The following is a 12,697-nucleotide window of genomic DNA, read 5'->3' as shown; positions in this document are numbered from 1 at the left end:
AGAGTTCGTCACTCCGATCTGGGTGGTTGGTTATTCGGGTAACGAGCTTTTTTATGTTTGAATTTTGCTCTCCACCCAGCACAAATCACTCGCACCCTGCAGCCATTCCATTTTTACCCCTGCGCAAGTTAAGTCACGCTGCGCATCTTAACATGCGCAAGTTGTGATTTATGCGTGACTTAACATGCGTTGCGCAAGTTAACTTGCGCAGCGTTAGTTAAGTCATTTATCAGCAACACAGAAACACATTTCCCTCATTTCTCCAACTTCTCTACTTCGAAAATTTTCCCCCCATATCCGATTTTCATCATTCTTGCACCATTCAAAGCCAATTTCTCCCACATTATCAAGTAAGTGATGATTACCCGACTTAATTGCATTTAACTTGTAGAAATTTTAGTTTTTTTTTAAGAAATATGACATTTTTAGGTTTTTATAAATTTGGTTTGCATGTTAGTTTTGATGATTGTTAGTGACGAATTAACTTAGGAATTGTTGTTTAGAAGTTGTTTAGAGTAGAATGTGGTAGTTTAGGGTCTACAAATTGTTAGATTAAGGTAGTTGTTTGAAAATTGCACACCAAGTGTTTGGTAAAATGTCTCAATGGTAATTATTTTGTTTTTTAGATTGTGACTTATCAAATTAGTTAGCATATGGTTTGTTAATTTTTATTATAACATGTTTGACTGCAATGTGGTAGCAAATTGTTAATTTTTTTGGATTGAAATGACACTGTCGAAATATTAGTGTTGTTGTTGAATTGTTAGAAATGACACAATGTCCGTGTGAAAATGTGTCATTGATTTTTTGCTTCTTTAAATGTTGTGCAGATATGTCTAGGAGGAATACGTCTCAGAGACCGCCTGAGCCGCCTCAGAATAGGACTGATAGAGTTAGGTTAGGGAGACCTGCCCCTACTAGTAGTGCACGGAGGGAGAAGCAAGCACTACGCCCTCCTATGGCTGGTCGAGGGAGAGGTGGGGGCACGAGACTTGCTAGAGATGGAGATGATGCTGCAGGGGGGTCAACGTCCCAGACGGGTCCATCCCAGACTATGGACCCGACGCAGTATCAGCAGCATTATGACGTCTATCAGCAACCGCATGATGCGTATCAGTTTCATGAGCCTCAACCTCACCAGTACCAGTTTGTTATTGAGGAGCCTGCTGTTGAGGAGCCGCCTGTTATTGAGGAGCCTCAGCAGAAGGATGAGCCTGAGCAGCCTCAGCAGCATGAGCAGCCCGAGCCTCGTTTTCAGGGGGTGCCGAGGGTGGTGTACGAGGCCGGTCCGGACGGCTATGCAGGGGGGCCTTCTGAACTCTCGCTTTTACCTAACTTTGGTGGACATGTGGCATGTAGGATATGGGTTGATGCCGATGTAAGTATAATGTTGTTTATTTTACTTCTTAGTGTTTATTTTACTTCTTTTACTATTTATACAACTTATTCTAATTATTATTTTACTTATTTAATGTTAGAATTAACATTTATGTTAGCATATATTTAATGTTTGTTTTACTTATTATTTATTTAACGACTTATTGTTTGTTGTGTTTTGTTTTTGTATTTCAGTTTCGAAGAAAATATAGGGTGAAAGGTATCTCCCACGGGAAGAAGCTGAGCATTAAAAATTTGGCATTGCCTATTCCGGGGGAACAAAATAAGTGGTTTTGGAGTGAAGTGAATATGTCCGGTCTGACTCCCCTCCTGACAAGTGGGTATGAGAACATATCTCACGGGTTTGTCTGTGCGATGACAGAGAGATGGCATGAGGAGACCAGCAGCTTCCATCTACCTGTTGGAGAGATGACCATCACACTAGATGATGTGGCGTGTCTCCTAGGCATTCCCATCACTGGGAGACTCCTTCCTGATAGAGAGTTAACCCGTGAGGAGGGGTTAGAGATGATGCAGACAGACCTACTGTTTACAGAGGAGGATGCCGCTAAGGAGCTGATAAAACAGGGTGGTTCTCACATCAGTTTTGGTGTACTGAAGAGGCGATATGAGGAGCTCTTGAATAGGTGTAATCAGCTTATTGAGGTTGACACAGTGGAGGAGGAGAACGAGCGAGCTGTAGTTAGATTAGCCTGCGTTAAGGCGTTTCTGTTGCTCTTGCTTGGTTGGACCATTTTTTCCGCCAAGAACAGCAAAAACATTAATCTGCTTTGGCTGCTTGCGCTGCAAGATATGGACGAGTTGGACAACTGGTCATGGGGTGGGATGGGTCTTGCTTTCCTATATGACCAGTTATCTCTTACCTCCGACTCATCTGTGGCCTCCATTGGCGGTTACATGACATTGCTTGTGGTAATAATTGTTTTTCTTCTTTTTTACTTATTGGATCGTAAATGTTTAGTTGTTTGTATAATTCTTGCGGTAATATAAATATTTGTTTCTTTGTGTTTGCAGGGATGGACTTTGGCGCACTTCTCGAACATCATTCCGAGGATTGATGATGATGCCTACGACCCTACTGTTTCCCCGCTTGTGAGTAAATGGAAACCTCCCAGGGGCTTTATTGATCCGGGACACTACCGAGCTGCCATTGATTCGATGGACCTTTCTCATGTCACCTGGATGCCGTACGAGAGACGACGACACCTCACGCCCTTTCAGGATATATGCTGGTACTCAGGATGGATCATGGCCGGCAAAGACAGGATGGTCCGTCACTTGCCAGAGCGGGTTCTTAGGCAGTACGGGTATGTCCAGAGAATTCCCAGGCCTCCTACAGACATAGAGGATCTTGCGGCGGATGATGTGGCCCATGACTTCACTGAGTTTGCTCTACATGTCCTCAACCATCAACAGAGGGGTCATCCGGTTCCGGATAACCAGCCATGGGCTCATACTAGGGGGTACATGAAATGGTTCGTTAGAGTATCACATCCTATTGTGAACCCCCCTGCGGCCATTCCTGACTACGCAGCTGATGCCCCTCCTCATCCTGTCCCTGCTTACGAGGAGGTTCTTGTTGAGCAGCAGTGGGCCAGACATCCTCCGGACCCATACCAGATCATCAGCAACATCAGGGCTAGAGTGGACAGTGCACTTGGGCATCCAGATGTGTTTGGTAATCCAGAGGTTCTTCGCATCATACAGGGCATACAGTCTGAGTGGAGCATGCTGGAGCAGATGCCGACACCGCGGAGGAGGAGTAGGAGTCCACGGGATGGACCAGCATGACTTGGCTTTTATGTTTTATGACTTGTGTAGTTTTATTTTTTGTTTGACATTTTGTTGGATTTCGTTGTACTCCGATTACACTTACGCTTTTTAGCGTTTTTATGACATTATCCGTTATGTTATTCGCTTATTTTATCCCGTTATTTTTCGTAATATAATTATGAGTTGATGTTGATTGAATGTATTATTGAATGAATGATGAAAATTCTGTTCTTGAATGAATGTATGAAAGAGTGATTGGAAAAACAGGGAGAAAAGAGGTTTCCAACTCTGCTGGTTGTATGCACAGACTGTGCGTGAGTTAACTCACGTAGTGCTTAATGTGTACGCAAGTTAACTCATGCAGTGTTTGACACTTGCGTTAGTTAACATGCGCAAGGGTAAATATGGAACGGCTGCAGGGTGGGAGCAAAACGTGCTGGGTGGAGAGCAAAATTCTTTATGTTTTTATGGGTTGTCAGTTCAGGCCCACTCAGGCTTTTTCAGGTGAGTATTACTTTTCCAACCCTATTGTGTTCTCCTGCGCCCTGCAAAAATTCCAAAAATACCCCTGGTCCGGAAAATATAATCTGAACCATATTGTTAGTGTTTCCGGAAACTAAAATACAGAAACACTAACCGGCCAATAAAAACGTTTTTTAAATGCTAACCTCCAAAAATGCATTAATGGCTCCACTAATCGGTCAAACCGTTGGTGAAAAGCCACCAGCCAAAATAAACTGAGGGGTTACAGATTTTATATTCCAAAATACATGAACGTTGTCCGAATTATAAAATCCGGAATATCCCTCACCCCACAGAAGGTGCGCAACTTCCTTCAGTTTGCCTCAATATCGTAAAAATTCGGATTACATAATCCGAAAACCATTAGAGTTGTCCGAATTATGAAATCCGAACTGCATCAGTTTGTTTTGGCCGGTGGTATGCACCACAAGAAACAAGTTTTCAAAGGTTTTTACCAGCATTAATGGCTGGTAAAACTCCTCTGAACACGTTTTTGACCAAAATTAATGGCTAGGCAATTTGTTTTCCTATAAATAGCATCCAAAGTTTCACATTTCTTCACACCATCACACTCTCTCCTCCTTTTCCTTCTTCACATTGTGTTTTCATCGTTGGCCTTTTATAAAACGGGGCTACTTTGGAAAATCAAGGGTTATATGACTGGTCAACGGGGAAGGCAACGCGCTGCAACGAAGCACGGTTTGTCTGGGTGTCATGCTGACCATCAATGTCTTTTTCACCCGGAAAACAAACCTTACCTCAGTAGCAACCCCCCCCCATTTGACCAACCCTCTTGGGGCAAAACTAGATTTAGTTTTACTCTAGGGAGGTATGTTATCTGGTGGTTTTTTCATTTCTTTTCTACTTTTCTGTTTATATTAATAAAATGAGCTTGTTTTAGGCTCTTAGGAGATTAGAAATAGTTTTAGGTTCTTATGTGATAAGCTTAAAAAACTTCAACATTATTGTAATTATTATTCATATATTAATAAAATGATTTCTTTTTATCTTTGTGTTCTTTTTAATTCTGTTTTTTTTTATGTTTATTTACATTTTATTATACGAATCTGAAAGGCTAAAATCAAAAAATTCTGGAAAAAGAGCATTCCGGATTTCAAAATCCTGGATATCCTAACAATGTAATTCGGAAAAACAAAATCCGGACAGAGGTATTTTTGGAAAAAAAATTGGGCACGCGAGAAATCTATAGGGTGGGAAAAGTAACACTCTTTTCAGGTCCACTCTCAGGCTTTTATGGGTTTTTCTTTGTATACAGATTTGCTACATGTCCTATTTTCTCTTAAGTTTTTTCTTAGGATCGAAATTTATTAGTTTTATCTAGGAATGGGAATAGGCCAGACCGGCCTACAGGGGCCTACGATAGGTCATGTCAGCCCAGACTATTTTTCTTAAATAGAGAAGGCCTAGACTTTTTTTTTAAAGCCTATTTAACTTAAAAGGTCAGACCACATGCCATTCAAAAAGCCTCGTAGGCCTATTAAGCCAGGCTATTTAAGTAAATATGAATAATATTATTTATTATTATATTATATTTTGTACTTTGAATTAAAATAAAAAATTGTTAACTTTTTCAGTAATTTACGCTCATTAGTATACATTAATTTTTTGCATATCTAAATGTATTATTATGAACTAGAATTGAAATATGATACTATATATAGTCAAATTTCCTAAAAACTCATGTTGATTATCAAAAGAGAGTTTAATCTAATTGATATATTAGTTTGCTAGTCTATTTAAACTTAGATCACATTGCTTATTTAAATATGTTCATATGAAATAGGCTTTTAAACAGGCTGACAGGTCGTACCAGACTTTTAGAAGGCCAGATTCAGACCTAAAAAGTAAGCCTATAACAGGCCGTAAGTCAGGCTTAGGCCTTAAAAAAATTTGACAGGCCAGGCTCAGGCTTTGCAAAGCCTAGCTCGGCCTAGCCTATTCCCACCCCTAGTTTTATCTCATGTAGTTTTTTTTTTTATTTTTATTTTTGGGTTATATTCTGTCCCCCTTTTTATTTAAGTGTATTGTTTTTGTTATTTTCATTTAATTTAAGTTTATAAAAATATATCTTCTATGATTATTTATTCAATCTTTCTAATTCAAAGTCATAAATCACTTTAATGTTAGTTTGTTATTCTTTCTTTCTAGTAATGGTATAAGGGATGTGAAATTAATATAGTTTGAATATGTGAATTGTTTTAAGTTATGTTAACATGTGTCCTAAAAGCACATGATAAAGTTTTTACAAATAGTGAGTATTTATTGAAAAAAAAGTAAATATCAAATGTTTGAAAAATAAATTGGCATGATTTGCAATATATAATTTCCATCTTTAGTAAGGACACATGCAAGCATTTCCCAAAAAAGAATTACGAGTAATTTTACAAAATTATCTTTTATTAATGATATTGGAAAGATAATCTAAAGAATTGAAAAAAAGAAAAAGTAATAAATAGTTAAGGGTATGATAAGAAAAATAACATTATTGCTTCGTTGGTATTGCAAAGAGACTTTTAATTTGGGACAATTTTTTTCACCAAAACGACTAATGATTTGGGACTGATTGACGAATTTGCAATTGCACCAAATCGTAACAAGTGATTAAATAGTAAGTTATGGTCTTAACAAGGATTGTCATTCAACTTAGCAATTAACAAAATTTATTTGAATAAAAAGAGTAAAAGAGTTTAATGGGTTTGCAAGTTTTTAATTGTCTTGCGCCATGCGAAATTGGATTTTTATTCAGAAATTTAACTATGATTATGGTTTCCTTTAATTCCATATACCCTCTTTGTTGGAACTAACTCAATTTAATATTAGTTTATGATATGCTTTGATAAACGAGAGTTCAGGTATGACGTTGTGATGTAACGGTGAGAAGTTCGAGTATTTTTGCCCAAACAAAGGCTATAATTGCGACGTTCCCCTAAAGATGAGTCATAACCCTAACAATCGTACTTATATTCAATTAAAAGAGATTAATTTAGATAATAAGCAATTTACTAGTGTTCTTGTTTGGGCACCGACTGAAGTAAAATATTTTCACAAGAAAGGGGGGTTTGAATTGTGACCTGTTTAAAATATGCCTGATAAAAAATTTCTCAAGTATATATACTTGGATTAGGTTAGTATGTCAATTAATAAAAATAATATTGTGAAGTGTGTGAGACAAAAATAAAAGAGATAGGGAAAAGAAAATCACACACAAGAAGTATCCTGGTTCACCCAATATAGGTTAGTCCAGTCCCCACAATCCTATGAGATTATCCACTAGGTAGTTGTGTTAAGTAATGTTAACGACAACTCCTCTTTTGTCTTCTTTTTACACAAATGAGTAACTTTTACTCTTTGCTAGATCCGACTGATCTTTCCTGCAACCGAGTAAATCTACCTTTGCTTTTACAACCAAACAACAAACGAGAACAAATCACCCTTGCTAGATCTACCTAATCTATCCCTACAAACGAGTGATTTAAGCCTTGTTGTTTACACACTTGTTACCTACAAGCTTTACAACCCAATAAGAAATAAATTCTTACTTGGACCAAATATCAAATAAAATGAGTAGTGCTTTACTAAAAATAGCTCAAGAACAAAAGAGCAATTTCTAGTTCACTGGAAATAAAAAGAGAGAGCTTTGTGTATTTTTGCTTGAGTGTATATTGCTTTGCTTTCTCAAAAATTCGGTACTTTCCTTTGTGCTGAGAGCTTTGTATTTATAGGCAAATTCTCTTCTTGGTGAGCATGTGTGAGATGCCATAATTTTTAACTCCCACGTGAGGAGCGTATGTCTCGTTCCTGCTCTTTCTTTCTTCACGTTTGCAAATTTTCCATGGTCCCATATGTGCATAATTAGCCAACAAGAAAGAACCTTGTTTTAGTTCTTATCCATTCATTTTCTTCCACGTGTGCTTACCAAAAGATATTATTCATCCTTGCTTTGCTCCTTCTCACGTGTAGAATTCTTTGAGCAAAACAGCTCACTATGTATCATTCAATTCTACGTGTAGTAGCTTGTGTGGTAGTAGTACAAAGATATTTTTCAATGCAAGCTGGTTTCCTATTTCTCTTGTTCCATTTTACAGCTTAAAGCCCAATTTTGTTTGTACTTGGATGCTACCATTTGATTGGATAGGAAGTGGTATTAGAGACATGTAAAACCAATATTCAAAACCAGTTGTTGTATTGAGCTTGTGTATGCCAACGTGCTGCTCAATTTTGTGCATGTCCAATTTCATCCAATTCAATCTTAACCAAATATTTCTTGCTTTGATCATTGTATGAGATGCTCAAATAATTTTTTAGGGAACTTGGTTATATCAATCCTTTTGAGTTTAAGTTCCTGCAACTAAAAATACTCATACAAAATGTTAAATACAATAATATCAGAATTCATTTATAAAATAAAATCTAAATATATTTTTTCATCTTTAAAACTAAAATAGGAATTTATGAATATTTTCTCAACATTCTCCCCCTTTTTGACGATGACAAAATATATTAGAATTTGATTTATAAATGTGTTCCGATTAAGCTCCCCCTCAATTTGATGCAAATCTTTTGAGGTCTTTTTAAAAGAAAAGGATTACTTGTTTTTTTTTTTTTTTAAAAAAAACTAGGCTCCCCCTCAATTTGATATTCTTTGTAAAAAGAATTAAGTTATATTAATAAGATACAACAAGTCTTTTTACCGAATTGATTTGAAAAGGATGATAGGGACCCTTTTTTTTTTTTTTAAACATAGTCATACTTTTCTTAACAATAATATTTATGTTCATCAAAGAAGCTAAGTGACTAATTAGAACAGAATGACTTGTATTTTACAAAGATAGAACATTTAAGATGCATAAATCATTAAAGTTCCAAATATTATTACATAGGCTAAATGACTATTAGAACATTCAGAACTTGCATTTAACATGGATAAGGACCAAAATACATATAACTTAGAGATTCCATTTTTAGCAATAACCTGCTAAAGTACAAAAGACCATTTCTAAGATTCTTAGCTAGAAACAAAAAGACATATAAATACTAAAGGATAAGGCACCCATGTGCTTAAGGGTCTACAACCAAAACATATAAAGGGCATTTTCAAATTTTCAAATTCATTTCATGCAAGTATTAACGTAAGACACTTGCTTTGCTTTCTCCCCCTTTTTGTCATCTTCAAAAAGATAGCACAAGATACCATAGACATAGCATGCTACTGCTGATTTGGAGGTGGGTTGGGTGAAGAACCAGGATCATAGCCAGGAGCAGGAGCAGACATGCCAAAGTATTGAAACATGAATGACACAAAGCACTCACGCAAATTGTTCACATCTCCTCGAAGAGAGGCAACCTCAACAAGTATCATCTCATTGGAGATGATTGAGTTTGTTGGTTCGATTGGAGTATCCCTTTTTGGAGAAGTTTCAGTGGACTTAAAGCTGTCAAAAGAGCTGAAATGCGAAGGAATGGGAATATCACTCAAAAGAGGTTTGTCATCCTTTGGAGAATGAATGAACCTGTTTAAGCAAGAGGAACCAAACAGAGCAGAATTTTCGCAGTTAGGCAGAGGAACTGTAGGAATAGGAGTTGGTTCGACATTTTCTTCAAATGACAGTTTAAGATCAGTTGAGACGTTTGGATCAACAAAGTGATGATAAGTGTTAGGAACATCTAGAGGAGCGGATTGTGTGGACAAGTGACTTTCCACGATAACTGCATTCACGAGACTTAGGAGTGGATTTTCTTCTTCTTCCTCTTTGAGAAATTTTTCTTGTGAAAGTGGAATCTGATGCAAACCTAGGGTTTCAGTACCGTCATGAAGTTTGATGTGAGCGATGTTCCTACGATTGAATGGTTTTAGATTCTCTTCGGTTGTTTCGCCTATGAAGGAAAGTTTGAATTCATGGAAAATTTTGGTAAGAGCCATAGAGTAGGGGAGACCACCGTTCCCTTTTGTGTCTTTGATTGCACCGATCATGTGTCTAATGATCAAATATGGAAGGTTGATCCTTTTTCCACGAGTTAAATGATACAAGATCATGAGATCATTATCATTAACTCTATACCTGTTGCTGCTGCGAGGCAAGAGACAGTGAGTGCATATATTATGCAGAATCTTGTACTCGTTTTTCAAAGAAGTTACAGCAAAGTCTTTGGCTGGCTTGACATTACCAAAAAACTCATTAAACACAGTGTTCCTGTCAGAAATAACCTTATCATACCATTTCCTTCCAAACAGTTTTACACCAGAGTTAGGTATATTGAGAACTTTAGCAAGGATGTCAGTGGTTACAATGATTTGAGTTTGATTCATGAAGCAGATGATAACATCATGTCCTTCAAGCACTTCAGCAGATGAGTAGAATTGTTGAACAAGATTTGGATAGATTACTTCATCTAACTCGCAAAACTCTTTCCACCCAATACTGGTCATTACATCATCAATCACGATTTTCTTAGATTTCATATCCTCAAAGTCAAAGGATTTGCTTTCGCAAAGAGGTCTTGAAAAAATTCCAGGAGCTGGGTTTGTTAGATAAGGATTCAAGATCATTTTTTCTTTAGTGTTGACAGGTTTTGAGATGATATCTTCCAACAATTTTTCTTTCTTGGCCACTTTTCGATCGTACGGTAAAAAGGCTAAGGGAGATGTTTTGAGTCGTTTGGCAGGGTGTTGAGCTTGGATGCAAGAGTTTGATTCATTTTCAAGATCAATGAAGGAAACTTTTGAGGGTTTAGTTGATAGTCGAATGGATTGTCTGAGTTCATTTGAGAAGGATTGTTTAGGTTTGTCGTTTGGTGTTGGTTTGAAAAACTCATCAAAGGTTTCAGTTTTCACTGGAGCTGAAGTTGTGATGCTTTTTGGTGGTGAGAAAGAGTAAGGATCCTTGTGTGATTTAAGAATGATGTTTGAAGGAATGGAGAGTGATTCAGAGAGATAGGTGAAAGAAGCTGGAGGGGTCGATGGTGGTGAACAATTAGGAGAGGAAAGAGTGGTTTGATCAACCGAAAGAAGAAGTTCAGAGAGGGTTTGTTTTGAGTTTTCCATTTGGTTAGGTTTTGAGAATAAGGTGAATGACTATGGATGAAAGGATTTTTATGGGGAGGAGAAGGATTGGTGGAGTGGACAAGATTGATGGTTTTGAGTTGATGTTAAGCGCAGAGTTATGTCTGCGTAACCAGAAAAGAAAATGATGAATTTTTTAGGTTAGCCTTTTGTTTAAGGGGAGATCAAAGAAATGAACGGTCAAGATTTGTTTAGGGGAAAGGATCTTGTCGGATTAGTGTTTTGAAAATGGAAGAGAGAGATATAGGTGAGTTGAGATAAAAAAGGAGAGAAATTAGCTCAAATGAAAATTAGGTGGAGTAAAGGAACGATTTTTATGGAAAGAAAAAATGCAGTATTAAAAAATTTAAAACAAACATATACAAAACAATCTGGTCGAGTGTGATGGTAGAAGAAAATTGGTTTTGAAGCATGAGTGCTAAGAGAAATATAATTAAAGAATTTCCTTCTTTAATTCACGTGAAGGTAGGAAAGACAATTAAAAGTCATTAACACTTCAAAATATACATTTAAAAAAATAAAGGTTTTGTAAAAATCAAAAGTTCACGTAAAAAAAAATTGATTAAATAAAACATGGATTCTTAATTATTTTTAATTTTTCTTTTAAAAATAAAAACCGATCTTCCACTAAAGGTTTTGTAAAAATATCAGCTAATTGATTTTCTGTGTTAATGAATAAAAGTTCAACTTCCTTTTTATTCACATGATCACGAATAAAGTGATGTTTTATTTCGATGTGTTTAGACCTGGAATGCTGAATGGGGTTCTTTGATAAATTTATAGCACTGGTATTATCACATAATATTTGAATATTTGCGTACCTGAAAGAGAAATCCTCTAATTGATTTCTAATCCATAATACCTGAGAGCAGCAGTTTGCAGCGGAAATGTATTCAGCCTCTGTGGTGGATAGTGCTATAGTACTTTGCTTTCGACAACACCAGCTGACTAAAGCTTCTCCGAGGAGTTGACATGTGCCACTTGTACTTTTTCTTTCTATTTTATCTCCGGCGTAGTCAGCATCACAATATGCCATGAGGTCAAAGTGTGTTCCCTTTTTATACCATAGACCGACACTTGGAGTGCCTACAAGGTATCTGAAAATTCTTTTAACTGCAATGTAGTGTGATTCTTTTGGTGCAGTTTGAAATCTAGCACATAGACCAACTGCAAAAACAATGTCAGGTCTACTAGCAGTTAAATATAAAAGTGATCCAATCATTCCTCTATATTCTTTTTCAGGAAAATCTTTTCCATTTTCATCTTTGTCAAGATTTGATGAAGGATGCATGGGAGTAGTCATAATTTTGGCTTCATTCATCTTATATTTTTTAAGAAGATCATTGACATATTTTTCCTGACAAATAAAAATGCCATCTTTATGTTGTTTGATTTGCAATCCCAAAAAGAATTTAAGTTCTCCCATCATGCTCATCTCAAATTCACTTTCCATGAGTTTTGAAAAATCATCACACATTTTTTCATTTGTAGCTCCAAAAATGATATCATCGACGTACACCTGTACGATTAATAAATCATTTTTGTCAGTTTTTCTAAAAAGTGTGGTATCAATTTTTCCTCGTGAAAAACCATTTTTGAGTAAAAAGATGCTCAATCTTTCATACCAAGCTCTTGGAGCTTGTTTAAGTCCATAAAGAGCTTTGGTTAGTTTGAACATATGATTTGGTTTTTCTAAATTTTCAAAACCTGGAGGTTGATGAACATAAACTTCTTCGTTTAAAAAAACATTTAAGAAGGCACTTTTTACGTCCATTTGAAAAAGTTTTATGCATTTATGTGATGCATATGCAAGAAGGATTCTTATGGCTTCAAGTCTAGCCACAGGAGCATAGGTTTCATCGTAGTCTATGCCTTCTTGTTGATTATAACCTTGAGCTACCAATCTGGCTTTGTTGCGTGTCA

The 12,697-nt window shown here is 36.5% G+C and overlaps 1 protein-coding gene across 1 annotated transcript; it reads right to left on the bottom strand.

Annotated features, from left to right (window-relative positions):
* Positions 1-8,920: 8,920 nt before the first annotated feature.
* Positions 8,921-9,748, bottom strand: LOC146955207 (uncharacterized). Its single transcript, XM_085708201.1, has one exon. It carries the CDS (start codon positions 9,746-9,748, stop codon positions 8,921-8,923), a length of 828 nt encoding a protein of 275 aa, XP_085564327.1.
* Positions 9,749-12,697: the final 2,949 nt, after the last annotated feature.

This window comes from Medicago sativa, chromosome 1 (genome assembly GCF_051527215.1).
Source record: "Medicago sativa cultivar Bolivia chromosome 1, Bolivia_mono, whole genome shotgun sequence".
NCBI lineage: Eukaryota > Viridiplantae > Streptophyta > Magnoliopsida > Fabales > Fabaceae > Medicago > Medicago sativa.
This window is presented reverse-complemented; position numbering and strand designations above follow the sequence as displayed.

Coding starts and splice junctions, on each gene's coding strand:
- LOC146955207 (XM_085708201.1), bottom strand. CDS start 9,748: ATGATCTTGTATCATTTAACTCGTGGAAAAAGGATCAACCTTCCATAT.